At 38.9% G+C, this 22,685-nt stretch overlaps 1 protein-coding gene across 2 annotated transcripts in view; it reads right to left on the bottom strand.

The window, feature by feature from the left end:
* ARHGAP28 (Rho GTPase activating protein 28) overlaps window positions 1–22,685 on the bottom strand; it is a 54,115-nt gene that overhangs the window by 4,798 nt on the left and 26,632 nt on the right. For both annotated transcript variants that reach the window (XM_081918073.1, XM_081918074.1), the window contains exons 2-11: window positions 15,745–15,947; window positions 13,645–13,862; window positions 12,681–12,768; window positions 11,321–11,478; window positions 9,116–9,281; window positions 6,272–6,363; window positions 5,551–5,628; window positions 3,867–4,029; window positions 2,691–2,773; window positions 890–1,087 (exon numbers count right to left, since the gene is read on the bottom strand). In XM_081918073.1, the coding sequence (XP_081774199.1) occupies window positions 890–1,087; window positions 2,691–2,773; window positions 3,867–4,029; window positions 5,551–5,628; window positions 6,272–6,363; window positions 9,116–9,281; window positions 11,321–11,478; window positions 12,681–12,768; window positions 13,645–13,862; window positions 15,745–15,947 (1,447 nt within the window). The remainder of the gene's footprint in view (window positions 1–889; window positions 1,088–2,690; window positions 2,774–3,866; window positions 4,030–5,550; window positions 5,629–6,271; window positions 6,364–9,115; window positions 9,282–11,320; window positions 11,479–12,680; window positions 12,769–13,644; window positions 13,863–15,744; window positions 15,948–22,685) is intronic.

The raw sequence follows: 22,685 nt of genomic DNA, 5'->3' as shown, positions 1-22,685 counted from the left end.
AGCATGAGACTTCTATGAAACTGAAATTAGCATTTGTAAAAATAGAGACGATGCATTTGCAAGGGTCTCCAAGACTGCAAGACAGAGATTAAGCTGGCATGAAGCCTGTTTTTTTTTTCCTACTGGAAAATGGTACTTGGTATATCCTCAGAGTTGCTTTCTCTTGCCAGCTAGACTGAATGTTCAGAAACAAGTGTGAGAGGTATCATTGATGATCCTCAAAAGTGGATCTTCTTGGTCAAGAAACATGGTCATTTAAATCAAACCTGGAGAAGTAATGTTCATCTGGTATGCAGAGACCAGAATGCAGAAAAGCCCCAGTATATTGCTGTGCAACAACAACAGGAGTAATCTGGAAAGCCTGCAAGCGGGAAAGCTATACCTGTATGGAAATTCATTCATATCTTAATTCACAAAAAGAACTATTTTAAATTAAGCCCTAGCGGCCATATTTTTCAAGTAACAGAATTTTATCCATTAAAAAAAAAAATCAGTATAAACATTCTTAACTGCTTGGAATTATCAAAGTAGCATATATTCTCTAGCATCCATTTTATCACCTTTGTGGCAGACCTTCTTCAGAGTTTGCTTCCATAATTGATTAATTAATGTTATTATTTACAGCCCAGTCACTCTGGGCAGTTTCCAGTACATATAAAAACATAATAAAATGTAAGATATGAAAAACTACTCGATACAGGGGTGCCTTCAGAAAAACAAGGAATAAACTCCACAAGCATTCTCCATCAATGCATTTCCATGTTTTGAAAATATGTTTCTCTTGGATTCTGCCCGGCACCCATCAGTTAAAATCACAGGAGCTCTACGAAGGAGATGTGATAAGTCTATTTAACATTAATAATAAGACAGAATAAAAACTTTTGCTTACCATCCACAGGATATCCTGATATTTAATCAAAAGTCTCACGACATGTGCTGTAGTGGCTGCTGCTAGCATCTCTTCTTGGTTTGCACGTTTGCCTTTGTAGATGAAGAGGTTTGGGGCAACAATCATGGATACATTCCATAAAGTCATTTTGTTTTTCCTTTCATTTGCAACCACCTTCTTCAAGAACTGTAAAAGGGCCTAGTAGAGAGAAGCCTACTCAGACTCAATTTACTGGATCACAGAGACCCTTTAGGGTGTTTCCTGACCTGCATAGCTATTAATTTTATTCAGTTTAGCCAAAGTAAATCATAGAATTGGAAGTTGGAAGGGACTGTGAGGGTCATCTAGTCCCGCCCCTTGCAATGCAGGAATCTTTTGCCCAACATGGGGCTTGAACCCAGAACACTGAGATTAAGAGCCTCATGTTCTACTGAGTTACACATAAGCTAAGGGTGCCTTTTCTATGGATTTAATTATGCGTAGTTCAGTACTGAATTGTGGCACTTGCAAAATAAACATCAAAGGATGCCTGAAATTAATCAGCATGCACAATAATTCATGAATAGCAAATCAAGGTGCCATTGATGTTATTTAACAAGTTATTCAATTCGACCGGCATGTACTTCCATTAAACATATTGTGTAAAGGTATGTTTCCAAAACAGTGGACATACTGGTGTGATTTGGGCCACTTTCAGATGGGCCTGAGTGCTACCACAGCCTCCCAGTGCCTCCTCTCTTGCCACCACAGCCATGCTATAGCCTTTTGATTGGACCAAGGACAGCACCTCCTTGCATGTTGACTAAAGGGTGGCCGGGAGACGAAGAAGTTCCAGGGGAGAGGAGGGAAGGGAGGTCTCTCTCCTTTGAGGAGAAAGGACTAGAGGGGTTGAAGGAATTTAGAAAGTGAAATCAAAGGTTGATATTTATTATTAATAATAATAACAAACAGTATTTTGGGTTGTGAGGCAAAGTTAAAAACTGGGTGTGAAAAAAGAAGGAGGAGAAATTACAGGACAGTTAAAAACACATCGAAAGGTATGCGACAGTGGAAAGGGCAAAAACATATAAAAGGCCTTCACTTAAGAGTCTCTGCATGAACACATTCTTTGTAAACTGGGAAGCAGAGTCACAATACATTCAGAGCAAATATTTGTGCTTAGCGTGAAAAAAACTGATCTATGGAACTCCTTGCCAAAGGAAAATGCTGTGGCAAATAATTTAGCAATTTCCAATGGTGAATTAGATATGAGTAGACAGCATGAGAACAGAAATTGTGCTCCGGTGGCGCGGTGGCAGCGGGAGGCCCCAGTAGCTAAAGTGGTGCTTCAGGTTAAGAACAGTTTCAGGTTAAGAACGGACCTCTGGAACGAATTAAGTACTTAACCCCGAGGTACCACTGTATGTCAGTAACTGTCAGCTGATTATGCCAAACTGTCTTCATCTGCCACCAATCTGTGACTGACACTGCCCTTGCATCACCATTTTGTGACTGGTGGGCTTCAGCCATTTCACGTGAGTGGTGTGTGTGTGTGTGTGTGTGTGTGTGTGTGTGTGTGTAGAAACTGAGAGTCCTTGCCACGGAGCATTTTTGTAAGCTTGCGAAAGAAGGAGTTCCATTGATTACAGAAATAATTCAACTAGCCATCTCTATGCTTTCCCCACAGGAAAGCCTTTTCCCGAGCTGAGGAAAGGAAAATGACAAGTTTGGGGAGTTTTTGCTTCTAGGTTCTACATATAGAATTGGCTCGTTTAAAAATAAACAAATACAGATGGCAAACCTCATTGAGCAACATGCCTACCTTGGCTGCGTCCCTGCTGGCATCAGGAAGCAACATGATCAGCAAATGCAAAGCTTGCAGCTGTAATTTGACTTTGGAGATTTCTAAGAATAAAATGATGGGGGAGAGTCTGTTAAAGAACCATCTGGGGGAAAGCCAACACTTTATACATATTTGGTTGGTTTTTTTTAAAAAAAAAAATTACGTCAATACCTAAGATACTGGCTTTGGGCTGGATGCAAAAGCCCATGCAATGTCATCTTGTAGTACAACTGAACTTTACCCCTTCTTCCCTCTGCATCCACACACCCCAAACTGGCGGAGGAAGGTGGGAAAGGGAACTCCCAGAAGCGCACAAGGGGAGAGGACAGGGGAAATCATTTCCCCAGGCAAACAGAAATGCTTGAGCTGACAGAGTGATCTCCTTCGCTCTGCATTTAATCTCTCCCTTTAATCCTACACACAGCAGGTTATATTAAACGAACTTTTACCCATCGAAATTAACAGCCACGATTAACTCAAGTCCATTAATTTCTGCATGTCTACTCTGAGTAAAAGTTAGTTGATTGCAACCCAGTTACTTGAATGTAAGTCCCCAAAAATCTAAGTGGGATTTACTCAAGAGTAAACATTCTCTCTCTTCTTTACACACGCTATCAGGCTGATAATCCTACATAAATTAAATCAGAAAATGTTCTGGTTTTCAAAGGAGCAAGTCTCTTAGAAGGAAGCCTTGTATTCAGGGACAAATTCCCTTCATACTTTATCCTTTGGGTCACGAGCAGGACATCTTTCACTGCAGGCTTCCCATCAACTCTTCTTTGATATCTCAGAAAGCCTGCCCTGGAGTTCAAAGCAGTCTTCTGTAGAACATAGCACATATCAGTCTCAAGGTAAAACAGTATAATTCACTTTCAAATATTTTTGTGTGCGTCACATTGTTTAATGGTGTTCAGGCCCCAGTTATCATTAGGTCATAGATTTATTGTTCTGTTAGTCTCAATTCACCATATAAACTCTTCTCTGTAAATATATATTGGGATTACCATGTTCTGGCAGATTTAAGTCTTCAAATGGTCTGTTTTAAGGGTCTTATAGTGACTGGAGGATGCAGAGACAATGTATGAAGTTTTCCCTGCTCCCTCTGACTTGCTTTTAAAAACAACAATTCAACAACATTAATTCCTCTCTACTTACTTTCCACTAATGTGATGAAAGCAGGCAGATATTCCACAGTGAAGAGTGGGCTTGGAAGGTCTCGTATAAACATCTTCAGCAGACCTGCTGCATCATTGTTGCGTACCTGATCCCAGTCAAATGTATCTTCATCAAATTTTGCTTCAATTTCTTGGCGAAGGCTCTACAGGACAAGACAAAAATGGCATTTATAAATTACTGCTAATAAAGAGAATTCTGCCTTTTTAATTTTGCCATATCCTGTTTGGCAAGAATGTAACATCCTGAATCAAAGGAAACACTAGAATAAAAATAAACAAATCTTTCTCTTATTAAATTTAAGCTTCTGAAAATCATTTTATATGGCTTGAATATGATCTAGTACCTATTTAGGTAGCTTTTTAAAAAACAAAGCCATAATTCTCAGCTGTTAACTGTCAAAATGCAGACTAACATGCTTCTGTTGGTAGGTGGCAGATGTTCCAATTCAGGGGTGGTCGGTACATGGAGGAAATTAGACACAGCCCTCAGGACACACCCTTTATGTGCCAAAACAAGAAATATTAGGCACAAGGGAACTCCAACTTGGGACTCGGGCAACAAATCTCAAATATTTTTATTCCCCACACCACTAAGACAGAAAATGTGTGCAGTCACAGTGACATAAGCTGGCTGGGTCCTTCCAAAACAAACCAGACAACATTGCTAAAAACAAAAGAAGGACAAGGGCTTTAATTATGCCTTTTAAGGAGAAAAAATGCAGGGAGGAAACTGATTACAAACAAACCAAAACATAAAAATTTATGTCGCTGGCATGGGCTGAAATGCATCTGGAAAGTTATGTGGCCTAGAATGGAATTCTGACGACTCTCATGTAACCACTTCAAAACCATGTATGTATAAATTTAAAAAACTAGTCATGTTACCCTGCTAGTAATTGTAAGTTATTTTTTAAAAAAAACACCACGACCAAAGGACAACTTAAAAACTATTCGCTAATCGTTCTCAAAAGACACAATGTGTAGCAACAGTCTGACTTTGTGTGGTGGTTGGGAGGCAGCTTGAGGGAAAAAAGAAAATAAAGAGTTTTGGTAGGTTTGTTATGAGCAGGATTAGATTTTACATGCTGGTCTTAAGTTCATTGTGGAATATTAAAATTGCTTAAAGAAGAAGTTACAAAAGTTACTGCACATCTCATACTGATGTAGGGAAATTAGTAAAATATTTCAAGATTTGTGTCTCAAGCAGTTAGAGGCCAAAGGTGCCGAGGAAGTGAATGAGAAGTCATGTGTGGAAACGGGTCCAAGTTCTCCTCCATGTAACAGCCAGGGCAGGATGCATCTGGTCCTCCTTCAAAAATCTGAAATCCCATGACCAGCTGCTCAGGAGCTGAGACCTTGGTGAGGGGCATCCACCTCACTCGGTTGCCAGCTTGCATTTTCAGTGTCAATAACTGCTCTTCAACAATGAAACCTTGTCTCCTAAATATTTTGTCTTCATTCTTTTCCCCATCTTGGTCACACACTGTCCAGTTTTACTGAATCTTGACCTATCAATTTCAGTGGGCTTGAGTTTAAGCAAGCACTAGTAATAAAAAATAGATTTATGCAGCTTTACACGAGCAAATGCTTTTATACAGCTTGCCCACTTTCTGTCTTCGAAAGCTTCATTGGTCTTTTAAAATAGGTGAGAAAAACCTACGTACTTTAACTCTTGAAGCAGATCCAGGCACTCGAAGAATTCCTTCTGTTTCCAGACCCGTCTCTTCAAGCTTGAGCAACAGCTAAAGCACCACAGACAAAAGATACTGTTTGTTGGTGCAGAAATGAAACATTCACAATTTGTTGAACACTCAAGTCTCTGAAAACGTGAAATGGTAAGGCTGCAAAGCTAGCATAAGAGTTAGTAATTTTTCTGTCATTGGCTAGATAGCTTCCACTATTTTTAGTAGTTAGATACTCCAGTCACTGTACAGCTTTTTATACAAGAAGATCCTAGTTTTTAAGTGAAATTAAACCAGAGGTCACCAACCTAAGGCCCACGGGCTGGAAGAGGCCCACGGAGATCGTTTGACCAGCCCATGAGCTGCCCCCGATCTGAGGTGCCTGCTCGCATGCTGCACTAGAGTGGCGCAGTATGGCGCAGGGACTCGCTTCCGCGATGCTGGAAATCCAAAGGGCATGAGAGGTAGATCTTGAGATATGGGCAGTTTGGTACAAGTAAAAGTAATCCTCGCTTCACCTGGTCCCATTTTTTTTTTAGAGCTTTAAAGGTCATCACCAGCACATTGAATTGGATTAATTATGAGAAGTCACCCCAGTTATTTTTCCCAAACCTCACAATAAAGATTCAAGCTCAAATGCATCTAAAGTGAAAGATACATTTACACAAAGAGGGAGGAACTGAAGTCAGTTTGCTCCACTCACTTTCTGAAAGATGAGAGGAACTTTTATTCCAGGAATCTTCTTCTGATCATTTTCCAGCAGGACTGCTAGTGGAACACCAAAAAGGCCATTTTCTTTAGAAAGAGAATTTAAAATGAGTGATTAATAACATGTTGCTGATAAATGGCATAAATTACTTGCATATCAGTTAAAGGAACAACCAAAGAAAAGAAAAAAAAATCTCCACAATAAATAGGGGGAAATCATACAGTAAAGTCCTGTGAAGCGCTATCAATTTACGTTCTATAAGTCAACAAACCTAAGAGTTACTTCATCCAGCCCACATTCTACCAGCTTCTCTGCTGTAATATCATTGGGGACTTTGTCAAAAGCCTTACTGAATTCAAGCTACACTACATCCACAGCATTCCCTAGATCCATCAAGCTTGTAATTTGTATCAAAAAAGAAATGAAATTTGTTTGCCCATGCTGGGTCTTAGAAATCACAGCATCTTTTTCTAACTGCTCACAGACTGACTTTGTGATGATCTTTCCTGGTATCAACGCCAAGCTCACCAGTCTGGAGTTACCTGGATCCTGTTATTTCCCTTTTTTGAAGATGGGGACATCTTTTGCCCACCTCTAGACTGCAGGGACCTGTTCTTTAAGAATTCACAAAGATTATGGACAGAGGCTCTGAGATTACACCCATAAGTTTCTTTAGCACCCTTGGGTGCACCTCACCAGGTCCTGGAGATTTGAATTCATTTAATGTAGCTAGGTGTTCCCTTTCCACCTCTTTTTGTATCTTCAGCTGTAGCTCCCTCCTTGCGTCATTTATTCTGTTATCACCAGGTTGCACACTGCTTTTGTTTTAGGTGAAGACAGAGGCAAAGTAGATGTTGAGCAGTTCCACCTTCTTTCTGTCAGCCAATAGCATTTCTCCTTCTTCTCCATGCGGAGGACCTACTACTAGTTTATTCTTCCTCTTGCTTCAAACATAGCCAAAGAAACCTTTATTATTTTTTTTTCTAACCTCTCTTATAAGCCTGAGCCGATTCTGAGCTTGGGCCTCCCTGAAGTTCTTCCTGCAACTGTTGGCTACTTGTGTATACTGTTTCTTCAGGATTTCCCCTTTCTTCAGTTTCTTATACATACCCTTCTCACCCGATCTGTAAGCTGCATCTGCTTTACATGCCCTGACTTTTCTTTCTTGTTGGAATTGTCTGCAATTGTACCTCTAATATTTCACATTTGAGAAACTCCCATCCACCTTGGACTCCCTTTTCATTGAGTATTTCTGACCATGGGATCTCACCCAGTAGTTCCTTCAGCTTTCAGAAATCAGCCTTCTTAAAGTCCAGAGAGTATGTCCAACTACACTCAGCTTTCCCTTGCCTATGCATAATAAAACCCAAGAGGACATTATCACTTCCACCCAAGGTTCCCAATACTCCCACTTCCTCGATCAGTTCCTCCATGTTGGTGAGGACCAGGTCCAAGATAGATGATTCCCTTGTTGCTTCTTCCACCTTATGGAAATAAAATGGTCAGCAGGGCAATGGAGGAATTTGTTGGACCTTACATTCTTGGCAGACTTTGAGTTCCAACAGATATCGGGGTAGTTGAAGTCTCTCATGACTACTATATTTCTCCTTTTTGAATGTTTGGTAATCTGCTGTAGGAAGGCATAATCCAAGTCTTCAGTCTCTAGTCTTAACGGTCTATAGCAGACACTGACAGTAAGACCACTGTTGTTTCCCTCTCCTATAATTGTGATTTATATACTCTAAATCTCATGCTCCAGGTCATGGATCTCTTCACATGTGTATGTATCATTTGCATATAATACTCCACCTCCTCCTTTCCTGTTTGGTCTTTTGTTTTATAAACCCTGAGTCAATAAATACATCAATTAGCATTTATATAATGTTAGTGACCATCAGAAACATTTAGGTAACAGATTTATATAATACCTTGTTGCTACTACTACTATTAATTATCCCTCCTTCACCTTAAGGTCCCAGGGCAGGTTATGTTAAAAAAACACACCTGTACAACACAATATTTAAAATCAAGTAGGTTCTAAAAATATACACTTAAAAGTGCCAAAACAAGGGATAGTAAATATAAATGTATATATAGGCACCAAGAAGAAAAGAATGGATCCATGAGATATATCTTTCCTCTAATTATCTGTTTTGCATTGGCAAAATTCTTGAAATTTGTGGATGGTAACGTACTTTTAAATTACATTCCTATTGTATAGGGATTAACAGCAGGACAAGAATAGATCTTATGGCTGCTATGGTCTAATAGTCGCTAAGAGACTTGTACTTAAAACCTGGAAGAATACTTGCCATCTATTATGCAATGGTTTGATACCCTTAACACACTTCTGAGTATAAACCCAACTTCACTTGGATACATATTTATTGATCAAAATGTGTAACCTAAGATGGATGTATTGGTTTTTAAATGCATTGTTAATGTGAGATGGGGTTTGTGTGTCCTTATGGTTATTTTTTCCCCTTTTTCCTTTCAGGTTTTACTTCCTTTTTCTTTAATGAATTTGCAATTTTAAAAAGCAATAAAAATGTAGACTCGCCTCGTATTTTAGTTTATATAGAGATAATAGCTTGCAATTTTTCTTACTGCATATTTGTATTGTGTAATTTAATAAAAAAATTAAAAATGTAAAATAAAAAGACATATATATATATATATATATATATATATATATGTGCTTTCGTAGCACATATATATATATATATATGTGTATATATATATACACATTAAAAAGCCTTACTGAGTAATAAAATTCTCAGAAGCCTTTGCTTTTATTTTTTATTTATTAGCCACGGTTTTGTCAACACATGCAGTTACCTCGTCCTTTGACTCTTTCTGTTCGGTTCCTCTTCAGCTCTATTCCTAAAGCATCATAGAAGGCTGTTAGCTCAATCAGAGAGAGGTAGCGAATTTTCTTCATGTCATCAAGAGACAAGTCTCCAACTTCCGTCAGTCCAAAACGGCTTTTCCTAATCGTAAAGTTCTATAATATATGTTAAAGAATTGCTTTAATTAAAAGTTTTGGGGAAAAAAATATTAATCTTTTTTTCTGTGAGAGATCAAAATTTCATCTTAAAATATGTTTGCGCTACTATTGAAATCTTAAGTTATGACTTAAGAATGCAATTATGCCATTAAAGCTGTAATCCTATGAAACATGTTTTGGTGTAAACCCCATTAAACATAATGGGTTTTCCTTCCAAATATTGAGCTAAATATCTCCCACTTTATAAAGAAAACATGCATTCACATACAGCATCAGGGGGAAATACTGTTACAGTTTTACCATGGTAGCTTGGGGCTTCCAAGTGTTTTGGCATGAATAGATTGCCAGGAATTGTAGTAAAAAAAACTTCTGGAGGATACCAGGTTGGCAGAGGGTGACAGAATGGATTCTACATTAACTTTATAAGCAAGGGCAGAAACACATCCCATGGTATTGCATAGTGTTCAAGTAGAGAACTTATGGAAAGCTCCATACATCTTTGGATCCTACATTCATATGCATAGTTTGTGGTTTTAGAAATCATCTGATATTTTACTTCCACAGTTTGATAAGCGGACATCCAGCCAGTTACAAAAGTCTACAGATAATTGGCTACCTGTGTGGAAGGGCAGTTTCTGCCTTTCCCCATCTTATGAGAACCTCTGAAGTAATTTGGTATGAATACAAATACAAGTTTACGCATCCCCAGGGAAAGCTGAGGGGTGGAAGTCTAATGGCTTTGGTACAGGACTAAGATACAAGAATGTCTGAACACAGGCCATCTTGCCTGCATTATTCAATTACAATAAATTACTTTAATGTTAAAGGGCAAAGAAACCCGCTGAGAACTGAATTCATGCATTATTTACATAAATGAAACTCTGTTTAGAAACTATTAGGAGACAGCTATAGTGGTCCAGCAACACAGCTTGGCAGGGCAATGAATTATGGCATTCATCCTTTTAAAATTTTGTTTAACAGTAAGGGGGGAAAAGCTATTTGTTCATGTTTTTTATATTATGGGATTTCCCTCACAATTTTGCCACTTATTATTTTGTCATTGAATGTGTATTATATACTTGACCTTCCTTTGTAATGTCTCATTTTGAAATATTTTAAGATAATAGTTTCCTGTCAATTATGTTGCTTTGAATGTATTTTTTTCAATATTTGATTTTCTTCTGTAATGTTTTATTTGATGTTTTCATGTAGGTTGTAAACCGCATTGAGTCCCCCCCACCCTCCATAATATAAAGTGGTATAGAAATGGAATGGAATGAATGGATGAATTCTTGAGGCAGCATCCATTCTTCAGGGCATACTTTGATTTTGATCCAGCTTTACTGATGTTAAAATTGATCCACGAACAATGCTTTGACTTTATTAGGCATTTCTTTTTAACAAAAAGAAAAGGAGGTGATGAAGTGGACTCAGGAAGAAGTAAATGAACAGATTATCTCTTGTCTTTTGTAATTTGCTCCTGGGGCATACTTCTGGCAGGAGCAATGCTTCTTTTGTTCCAACATGAAAATATTGTGAGTCGTCCAAAATAAGGCAAGTCCCAGGGTGGGCAATTTTGGTAGCTTCATCTATGCAACTTGTTACTCACCTAGTAACCATCCCCAGTATTCCAGCAGCTACCCAACAAACATCATCATCATCATTATTATCATCATCATCATCATTGTTGTTGTTGATGATGATGATGATAATAATAATAATAATAACAACAACAATGATTATGATGATGATAATAATAATAATAATAATAATATCATCATCATCATCCTTGTTGTTGTTTATAGTTGTAAGTCACTTTATACAAAATAAGAAGTCTCAAAGCAACTTAACAAGATAAATACCACAGATAAAACTGTCATAACCATAACATTTAAAACAAGGTCTGCTCCTTCCCACAACCCCAACAAAAAGACACACAAGGTACTGTAATCTTTTTTTAAGATAGCCATTGTAGTAGAAAGCAGATACCAACTAAAGGATTAAATAATGTCGAAATAGGAAGAGCTTCAACTTACAGGCAAGGAAGATTCATCCTTTCTTAATCTTTGGTTTTTGTGCCATTCTCTGTGCTTTGGAATAACCACAATTGATTCGGAGAAGGAGACCTCAAAAGATAGTTCTTCTTTCACCAACTGACTGTCTTTCTCGAATTCACATTCTAGGCAGCTACCAGCTAAAATTAAGAGATATTTTTAGTGAATACTGTGTTCTCTGTGGAGGAATAACAGAGAAAGATAACTGCTGGCCACTGAGAAAGCAGCAATCATTCCAGTCAGAAGATCTTTAAACTGGGGTGGGAAACAATTAGCTCTCCATTGTTGCTGGACTCCAACTCCAATCAGTCCCAGCCAGCATAGCCATTGGTTAGAGAAGAGGATGTTGTAGTCCAGCAACGTCCGGGAGAGCCACAGCTTCCTCACTCTTGTTTTAAACCATCAGTGTTTGCCTACAGTGAAGGCTAACTATAGATGGCGGCCATTTGCAGATTCACATAAGCCTTGCATATATTTGTAACTGAAATCTCCTTTCCATTCTTTACTGAGTTTCTGATACAGACACAGCATCTGACAGTGAAGAAATGGTGAGGCACTTAATGACTTATTGCTATGGCATTAACGATAAAAGCAACACCTGGGTAAGGGTATTCCAAGGAATGCAATTCTGTGCATCCCCCTTGTGAACATTCTGCACACCAGCACCATTAGGTATAACCTAGATAATTCTTCGTGCATTACCGAAAGAGTACCCAGAAGAATGCTGCTCCTGCTATTGCTACCACAGAGTGATGGAGCAAGATAACTCCATTTCTTGGCTTAGTGTTAACAGCATTAGCAGTGCAGCATCCAGGCACCTGAAATGGCTTTGCTAGAGCAGCGGTAGCCAAAGTAGATTTCTCCGGATGTTGTTGAACTACAATTTCAACCAGCCACAGCCATATGCAATGGAAATTATAGGGCAGAACATATGAAGGGCATCACACTGGCTACCCCTGACCTAGAGAGGAAGAGATGAGGAAAAGGAGTGGAGAAAAGACGGAAGCTGTGCTGTTATCAGAAAGCTGTGTGTGCTTTTCTCCCCAACACTGAAATAATGGAACTTAAAAGTGCTTGATTTTAGCCAGATTGTGCCCTTTGTCATTTACGAACACAACCTAAATTAACTGGGATTAGGCCATAATCACTTTGCCAATGGCAGTACCTAATAAAAGCACAAATATTTTGCTCATTTAGTACACTGGCAGTGGGTTTCAAACCAGAAGTCCCAGTGAGTTCGGTAGGGCTTGCTCACAGATAATTATGAAAAGATAATAGCCTATAAAATAAGGCAATGTTACCATGGACCAAGAATCCCCATGTTTGCTTAGTGTGTACTTACAGTTAACCTTTTCCCAACCTGGTTTCTGTGCAGGAAGTTGGATCCCATTGGTTGCAACAGGTGACACTGGTATGGCCTCAAATGTGGGCTGAGGACAAGAAAGCATAATAATTATTAATACAAAGATGCAATATGAAGTTTGTGCAAGTTTTATTTTTGTTCTATAATTTACTTTTTATGGGATGCATTATTATAGATATCCGCACCTCATGGGCACCTGGGTGGTGGCGGCAGCTGATTATTATTATTTTTTATGAGACGCACTTCCTTCACCCGTGAAAGTGCGTAGGGAGTGCTCAAGTACACTCTGTGTGTGTGTGTGACTGAAATGAATGCACTTGGGCAGAGAGAATGGGGCCTGTGTGTAAGTGTGGTCTGGATGAAGCAGAGATGCATGTGGGCAGAGGAAGGAAGAGATATATGTGTGTGAGTGTGAAAGAAAGGAGAGAGAAGGCAGTGGGAAGGAGGTATATGTGGTCTGTTATGAAAGGAACAGATGTCTGTGGTGTGCATGTGAGAGAGATGCATGAGTGTCTGGGGTCTGGGGTGCACTAAGCACCAAAAAAAGGGGGGGAATTGGCAGAATTACAGATACAATGCATCAGTTCCTCAGATGAATCCATATCACAAGGGCAGGTGGAAAGAAGTTGGCATCTGCTGTACATTCAGGATTATCAGAATATTTTTGTTTCTGCTACTAATTACCATCTTTATATAGTCTTCTAATGTATGGGCTCTTAAACAGGGACAGGTTATACAAAGCTATGCAAACTGATGCAGCACTTTTTCCTGGAAAAAAGCACATTTGCTTAACTTGCAGGTTGGAAAATTCAAGGTGTGTTTTCAGTGCATTTCCTCAACATTTAGGTGCACACTAGTATGCCCAAAGGCCCTTTAAACCGAACCCTTATCCTTAATAAAGGAAAGTTACAACAATTTCCAAAGTAATAAACATACTACTTACAGGAGTGTCATGAATACCAAAAATATCGCGCACATCTCTGACTGCATGTTTATTCTTCTTTCTCATGGTTTGAGTATAGGTGTTATATCTCCTTTGCACTGCTGCTGCTTGAGTGCGGGTCAGCGTGGACAGCAGTGCTTCTCCATCTTCCTCTTCAGAGCCTGATATTAATGTAGACAGACCGACATCTTGCAACCATTCAGCTTCCAGCTCCCCTTCTGTGGAAGAGTAGGCATGTGTTAATATGGCAATAAGGAGTGGGAAAGGGAAGCAGCAGCACAAAATTCCTTAATAAGTTCTGCTCTTTGGAACATCTGGCCTCAAATCTGCATGAGGCAGTTGATCCTCAAATGGAGAGCTGGGCCCCAACGGGCAATGGAAGCCTTGAGACAGTAGGTAAACAGAGAGTGTTAAGATCATTTTCAGTGGGGTGGAGTATATATGGGGAAAGAGGGTGATGGACATTCCATTGTGCACATGAAACTCTTTCCACATACACAATGATTTAGCTGAGCAGAACCCACAGTTTTATGGGGGGAAAGTAAAGAAGCGACAGACATTAAAAAAGGAAATTAGAAAATCATATCCCAGCCAGTTCTTAAGCCTCTCAGAAAATGTTGGACTAGTCTTGCAGACACAGACATAGAAAATTAAATTGCCATCTGCTCCAAGAAAGTGAAGTTTTCCCTCTCCCAGCCTGAAAGAATGCTTCCTCGTAATCTTTATCAACACAATCTCAGTATAGCAGCATGACCAACTCATTGATTCGGCCCCTGAGGCCAATGAAACTGTATGCGTCTTCTGAAACTGTTTGGAAGACCACAAACAGGACTAATAACTCATTCTCCTTTCTCCAAGATGATATTTAACCTCCAGGTCGCCTCAATGGCACTTTCACATACTTTTTTTAAAAAAATACAATATATAAAGGATCTCTGTTTGGGATACATTTAGAGAGCCTGGGGATAATCTAGGCAACGTAAAGCACTTTAAAACCTGCAACGCCAAGCAGACTTGCTAGGAAGTAAGTCCTACTGACCTATGTGGGAGTACTCAGAAATGAACACATTTTGGGTCATTCTGCCTGCTTCGCTGATTTCAGTGGGAGAGTTAAAAATTTGCTTAGCTCCAGGGAATTTACTCCACTTGAAATCAGAGGGACTGAAAAGATGACCTTAATGCTGGCTGGACAGTCGCCAAGATTTTAAAGATGTAACTGTTTAAAAACACGAGTGAGACAATTAAGGTGCAGCCTTTGATGAATTATAGGGCAACTTTATAAAATTACACAACTTGTATGACTATAGAGAAGATATTTAAAACTTTTAAGTTTTCTTTTTTAAAAATAACATATTTTCAAAAAACTGTTAACTCGTTACCCTACAAAAACCTGAGTTTGTATGAGGTCTTATTCACACCACGTTTAATTAATTTATTACCTAACCAGTCTACCTACTATAGAGAGAGAATGTGAGATTAGTTTAAAATGTTCCAGATGTCAAAGGACTGTTTAGCAGATCAAGATTTTTTTTTTTTGAGGGGGGGGAAGGATATATCCATGTGGTTGGGACTGAGCTACCTGGTGTTTGCCTCCTTCCCTCCTCTCTTATTGCAGGATGGGACTGAGCTACCTGGTGTTTGCCTCCTTCCCTCCTCTCTTATTGCACAGACTGTGGCCTATACTGTCACAGGTGGATTGTGCCCAATACATGCACCACTCATTGAACACCTGCATTTTTCTTAAATTACTACACCTATATTTTATACACATATAACGCGCAGTCCAGAAAGCTGTGAAATTTACTACTTATAGATTGTACCCAGTTATTTATATAAAACAGGGAGTTTTTCAAAGGATTTGCAATTTTAAAGCAGATGTAATGGGTTGTATTTAATGTTGTGCTAAGGACATCATTCCATCAGCACAAGCAGTTCTTGTGCATCACCCCTCGCCTCCTCCTGCATGCCGTTTTGGGCATTTTCCTGCTTCTCTGAAGCAGATTTGGGGAGGGCGCAGGTGGAGAGAGGGCGAAGTCCCATTTTGCCAGCACAATGTAAGGCAAGTGCACGTAAGTATGTATTTGAAGTGTGTATACACACCGTCCGGAGCCTTGACATCTACTAGGGTTTGCTCATCTTGCCTATCTTCTGTGTTCTCTTTGATATTTTCTACCTCACACCAGAAATCTTCCATGGAAGTGCTGTCAACAGAGGCTTGAGAATTGGAGCGGCTGTACACTGGAGGCCGCAAGGATTCATTGGACAGCATTCTGTTAATTCTTTGGCATCGAGGAAGAGATTTCCTGTAGAAAGACACAGATTAAAGGATTTTAAAAAGAATCTTACTAGTCTAGTTTTGAGTGTATTTGCAAAGACTTAACAGTACAATCCAAATCCAAGATCTGCTGGAATGAGTGGGTGGAGTAGGTGGATCTGGGGCTCCCCCGGCTTAGCTATGGCTACGCCATTCGTACATTCTCAACTCCAGTTCAGCAGGAAGAATGTAACTTCCTAAAATTAGCTGAGCACTTACTCTGGCTGAATCTGAAGCCTCTCATAGCCACTTATCATTGGTCAAACCATCAACCCGGAAGCTTCAGCATTATGCAGAAAGCTGTCTTCCTGCTTGTTTGTTGTTTGGCTACACAGAGCATGAAATCAATATCTGCTTAATTTCTGCCCACAGGTTGGAATAAGTTTTTTTCAACCTTTGAAAAGGTGAAGGTAAAGGACCTCTGACAGTTAAGTCCAGTCTCGAATGACTCTGGGGTTGTGGCGCTCATCTCGCTTTACAGGCCGAGGGAACCGGCGTTTGTCCACAGACAGTTTTTCTGGGTCATGTGGCCAGCATGACTTTAGCTGATGGCTAAAGAGAATAAGGACCATAATATGGCTTGCTTGGATTACATTTTCTGTCAGTCACTGTGAATGAATTAAAATGTTTCCAGCTTCCCAGAGGGAGAATACTGACCATGAACCTTGCCATCCCCATGCCTCACACCTTCATCACTTCAGTTAGCCCCAATTGGTGATGCACACTCCCATATTAGGCAGAAAGAGTTTATAGTCCCAGCAACAGGGTGTTCTACCAACCATATAACAAACACAGAACAGATTGTGTAAAGCTTGCAAAATCTAAAATAACCAACAATATTAAACAAATCTATGTAACATACTCACAGGCAAAATCGCAGCTACTCAATACACATTTAAAATATAAACACATCAGTAATCTCTAAACTGCAGAAGTATTTGCAATTTGCTCAAAATAATAGGTGAAAGCCATACACATACTCATTACTAATAGTGGCATGATTCTAAAACCATTTTATAAGGAGGTGTCCTATTGACTGAAATAAAGATTATTTCTAGTTAATTTCCCCCCCAGATAACAGCCTAGGGCAGCTTCACTTTTACACTGATTTTTATTTTTGCATGAAGAAAGTTAAACATGTGAAACACATTAACATGTGACAGCATTGTGACAGCACTATAAATGGAACTGTGATAGTAAGCAACCTGTGTCACTGAGATTCAGATTTAACATGTGTGTGTTCAGTTTTACGTGCAAAGCAAGGAAGAGAATTTTTTTTTAAGGGGGCAGAAAAGAAAAATGACTTTGGCAATCTCGCCGACCATTGAACCCCATACAGTATGTGATTTTGACTTTAGGCACCACCACCAGAACATAACCTCTGTATAAGTTTTGGGCTTGCTGTATAAGAAAGTGAAACTGTTGCAATTCAGCTAACCTGGGATTTTATTTGTAAGCACGCTCATCATTATCGTAGAAATTCTGTCCCAAAAGGACAGTTTCATTCTACCCCACACCTCCAGATCGTTCCTTATTCCTTTCCAAACCTGTACATAATTGTTCTGGAACAGGTCAATATTTTTAGGAGTTAACCAAATTCCCAAGTATTTTACCTTTTTCACCACCTCTATCTCTGTCAATTGTTGCATTGTTTCTATCGTATTTTGCTCCATATTTTTAGCCATTATTTTTGTTTTTTTCTTATTCAATCTAAACCCGGCCACTTTTCCAAATTGTTCAATCTCCTCCAGTACTACTTTTACACTTTCCATTGGTTCTTCAATCGTAATTACCAGATCATCGGCAAAGGCTTTAACTTTATATTCATTCTGACCTACTGTCACCCCTTTTATTGAACTGTTTCGTCTGAAATAAATAAAAACCTGGGATTTTATTTATCATTAGTCTATTAATTCAAAATGTTTGGCTTATTCCATTGACCTGACCTACCTTCCAACTGCTGTGAAGTTGATCACACAGCTAACATCAGTTTGAACAGCTCAACATGAGATCCGTGGGGTTCAATTTTAAGCCAAATGCATTCAATAAAATATGTGGGAAATATATAGAATGATGCTGTCTGGGTTGGATGATTGGTGGGGTTAAGAACTCCCCCCAGTGTAAAACAAACACCACCATGCAGTTGCTATTTGCCAAGTGTTTATTGCATATGCAAGGCACTAAAATGGTTCCACTGCATCCTAGTCTTAGATTAACTTCATCCCAGAAAAAAATTGCAAAAGAAAAGCTCCCTGGGAAATCATTTTGTTGGCAAAGAAAGATCATGAGCTTCATGGACCATTATGTTTCCATTACTAATGGAATAAAACAGGGATTAGTTATTTCCCTTGCTGATACACATAGATTTTTACTGTGTCTCTGCATAATACTGGTTCAACATTTAAAAGTCGATCAGACACATTGATTGTTGTATAGGCTTTATCAATCTAATTAGCAGTTACATTCATGATGTACTCCAAGGCTAAATAAATCATACTACACAAAGAGCTAGTTTAGTGACACCTAATCAGAGGCTGAGTAATGATAGCAGAATGACTGTGCTTTCCATTCAATTAAGCGATGCATAGCGAAGAATCCATAGAAGAGCAGCAACAGAACCACATTGTAGTTAACAGACATATTTAATCCTCGTCTATAGAGAGGGTTCTTATTTGGATAGCAGTGGATCATTATGTTCAGGCACTGAGTATGAAGCAGAATAATTAGTCTGGGTAAATACTGAAAGGCGTAATTTAAAGATGACATGCAATACTTTTTTACATTTACTGTAAGTTTAGAATCAATCGTGTATCATTACATGGATAGGAAGCTCCAGTAATCATGAATGTTTGCCCCAAAGCAGTAGGGCCTTTAATCTGTAACCAGGCCTGCTTAGTTGACTCACAAAAGCCCTACAACATTATCTATTCAGTCAGCATATTAACCAATAGATCTGCCACATACTGAGTCATGTCATCTAAGCCAACATTGGCTACTGCTGATTCACAGAGACTCTCTAGCAGTCCTATCGTTACACCTTCTACTCAGAGAAGCCAGGAATTGAAATGGGGAATTTCTGCATACAAAGCATATGCACAACTATTGTGTCATAGTCCATCTGCATTATAAATGCCCATAACTGTATCATGCAGCTTGTAACAACTCACATTTCAAGCAGAAAATTATACCAAAGATCCTGAAGACACCAGGGAGTGGATCTGGGTCCTTCTACATGCATAGCACGTTCTCTATCACTGAACTATGGCTCTTTCTACAAATTAAACTGAATAATTATAGTAAATATGGACATCTAGTAAAACTCTGTATTTGTATGGCTACCTGGTAATTTCCTTGGAGTTTGTCATAGTTGTTGCCTTAATTTTATTTTATTGGCAGCTTTATTGCTGCAGAAAGCCTAATGTCTCTGAGAAATGCTTTCTTGATGAGCAGCCAGGATAAGCGAGAAGCGCCGTTTCATCCACAAGTGATGAATCTTGCTTTACACCCATTATGTTCAGCCTGCCTCTCTGGGACGCAAGCCTGAGCAGTGTGCACATGTGCACAAAAATCAGGAAATGGCAAATTAGGAGTGCATTGTTTCAAAGCAATTACATTAGAAGATAAACACTGTACAACAAAAAAGCCCACTATTGTTCTACATTAGAGCTCACCTGCCTCAGTTCTTCCTTTCATCGACTTAGAAATCATTCACATGTTGCATTTTTAAGAGATTGAGAAACTTAGAATATGATGTTACATTAGTTTCAGGTGGAAAATCTCATTTGTGCTTCAGCATTGCTTGAAAACTGTTGCTGCTTCTGACATGTTAATGTTTCACTAATCACTCTTGTATGAAATCCAAAGAAGTCTTGGACATAGAATATGAAACAACCACCACGCCACAATTCAGTGATCACAGTGGTCACAGATGATGCACTACCAAAACATACCAAGGAATGGGCAATTTCGTGTGTGAATGCAACTGGTAGTTGCCAGCTAGCAACCAAAACATATATTTTATGTCTCCCAGAGCAGGGAAGCCGAGTGCAGCCTCAGCTTCTCTTGCTCTGTTTCTCTGTGGTCTCTTCATCCAATCTTTGTTGTTGCTGTGTGATACAGAATGTTTTGCTTTACAGCAGGTAGGGAGTAGTGTGGGAGAAAATGCAGATATTGTACATCATCACCTGCCTTCTTGGCACTTTTCATGGTATTTTCAGCAGCCCCAGATTGCTACATAGTGATAGGTAGACAACTGACCTGGTGGCGTGTGATAAGGGATACTCATAGATCACCCACTGTTTGTGTTTTAATTGCTTGGTCAATAAAATCTGCATTAATTTGCATATGGCCAACTGTTTTTTTGGGGGGTGCATACTTCCCCTTATTCCTCACGTTCCTTATATCCCCATTTGACTGTTTTGACCTGCAGAACTGGCACTGTTACAGGTTGCACATAATACTAATTCCAACACTTGTAAGAAATCAGTCTGAGTCTGGCAGCACCCATACTATGGAACTCAGCAAAGGCAGACACCTTTGCTGTACTCTTTTTGCTACCTGATTTAAACATTTTTGTTTAGGCAAGCCTGTCCATACAAAAGTCACGTGTGTTTTATTTCTTTTTAGCTACTCTGGATTTTAATCATTTGAATATTATAAATACCTATTTTAATCAATAATTTTAATGTTTTATTTAAAAAAAACTGTGGAACGCTTACAGGGTTTTTAAAAAATACAATCAAATGGTATATGCATTTTGTTAAAGAAAATAATTTGGATAATCATGCATGTGTATACTTCAGACACCAACTTAACAGAGTCATTCCCTTATGCATGACGGAATATTTTTTCAAATATGCTGCTTGCTGCTATCTTTTTTTTAAGTTCTTATACATGTAAACTTTTTAAAAAAAGTTAATTCTGCTGTCCAATTAATCAGGGACCAACTTTCTGTCAATTAAAGGCTTTTAAATTAATCCAACTTGCACCCCTAGTACTTATATTACTGGAATATTCTACGTCTCAGGGTATACTAAAATACCCAAGTGTATAATATATACCCAAAGAGAGAGCAGGGAAGAAGAGTAAACACTACTGTCTGAACCAAGAGTAAATTAAAATTAGTACTAAAAGCTTACAGATGGATAAATTGGTGTACTTAAACCCTGAACAGTATTGAAATACAACTAGACCATGCAGCTCTGTGATTAAGAACTGGAATAGGATAAGGGTTTGGATGCATACATTGAAGTTGCCACATGAGAAGATGGATCATATCACACTTGCCATAAAATGGAGATACATCTAATTCTTTGTATTCAAGGACTTCTAGTGGTGTCTGAGGGAGGTACTAATATCTCTAGCAAACACTATGTACTATTTCCCATTTTTGCCAAGGTTGCAGTCTGCACTGTACAGCTTGTAGCATCACTAAAATCAAACAAGAGTAAAAAAAAAAAAACAGCAGCTGAATCGGCAGGGTGGCTTTGAGCAGGGCTTTGCCAGCAACTCACATGCTGCTATACAAATTATTTATAACAAGTACAAGATACAGTTGCTACTGCAAACTTAAGAAACCTGGAAATTGGGAGAAGTCTAAATAATTCAACAAGCAAAGAAGGAAGGGAAGAAAAAGCCAGATGTCATTTATACTGGTTTACTTCTTCTCCTTCTCCTTCTCCTTCTCCTTCTCCTTCTCCTTCTCCTTCTCCTTCTCCTTCTCCTTCTCCTTCTCCTTCTTCTTCTTCTTCTTCTTCTTCTTCTTCTTCTTCTTCGTTCTTAAATGACTACTTCTGAATCAAAGACAACATGAATGTTTTGAATAGCCACATGGCTTCTTGTGTTGCACAAGGCAATGTACTAACTTTGTGATTAATGCCTTGAACAGGTGCAGGAGACATGTGAAACACGCTTATCTCCAATCTAATGCTGACAATATGTTTTAGGAAACCATGGGCAGTAGAGTAAAGGCTTATTGCTACTCAAGGTATTTTTCTCCTTGTTTCAGTTCCATGAAAGAGTAAACAACATTGTAAGAGCAATTGACAATGCATTATTCAAAATGTGTGTCTGGCAAACCTTGCATATCAGTTATAAGCAGTGCTTTTTTTCTAAAAAAATGTTTAGGGGTGCTCTCATTTTCCTACTCATACTGAAATAGTGCCCCTCAATAAGGCCAAACTTAGATTCACAAAATGTTTAGGGGTATGCATACCCCTGCCCGCCCCCAGAAAAAAAGCACTGGGTATAAGTAACCACCTTCAGATCTAAAGGCAAGGGAGGTATAATCCAATTATTAGAAAATGTATAGCCCACATTTTGGTATAACAGTTCTCAAGGCAGAGAACAAGAAGAAAGCTTAAAAGCATCAGAAAATATATAGAGTAGAGCAATTAGACATCAACCATGAAAAGCTTGTCTTTAAAGCCTAGCAATATGACAAACCTTAATGTGCAATTGCTTCCATAATTTGTTCAACACCCACAAAAAACCCCTCATCACACTAATGTGACAGAAAATCAACCAGTCAAAAAACTTACAGGAAATCATTCCCTCAAGTGGACCTGGTTTATAAAGGGAAGCACTAGCACTTTGAATTTGGTGCAAGCTAGTAGTCACTTTAGCTCACAGAGGATCCATGTTTTATGCTCTATGTGACTAACACCATAATACATTAACATGGCTGCCCCATTCAGCCCGTTGAAACTTCCAAACAACTTTTTTTCTT

This window comes from Podarcis melisellensis, assembly GCF_964234715.1.
Source record: "Podarcis melisellensis genome assembly, chromosome: 7".
In the NCBI taxonomy this organism is placed as follows: domain Eukaryota; kingdom Metazoa; phylum Chordata; class Lepidosauria; order Squamata; family Lacertidae; genus Podarcis; species Podarcis melisellensis.
This window is presented reverse-complemented; position numbering and strand designations above follow the sequence as displayed.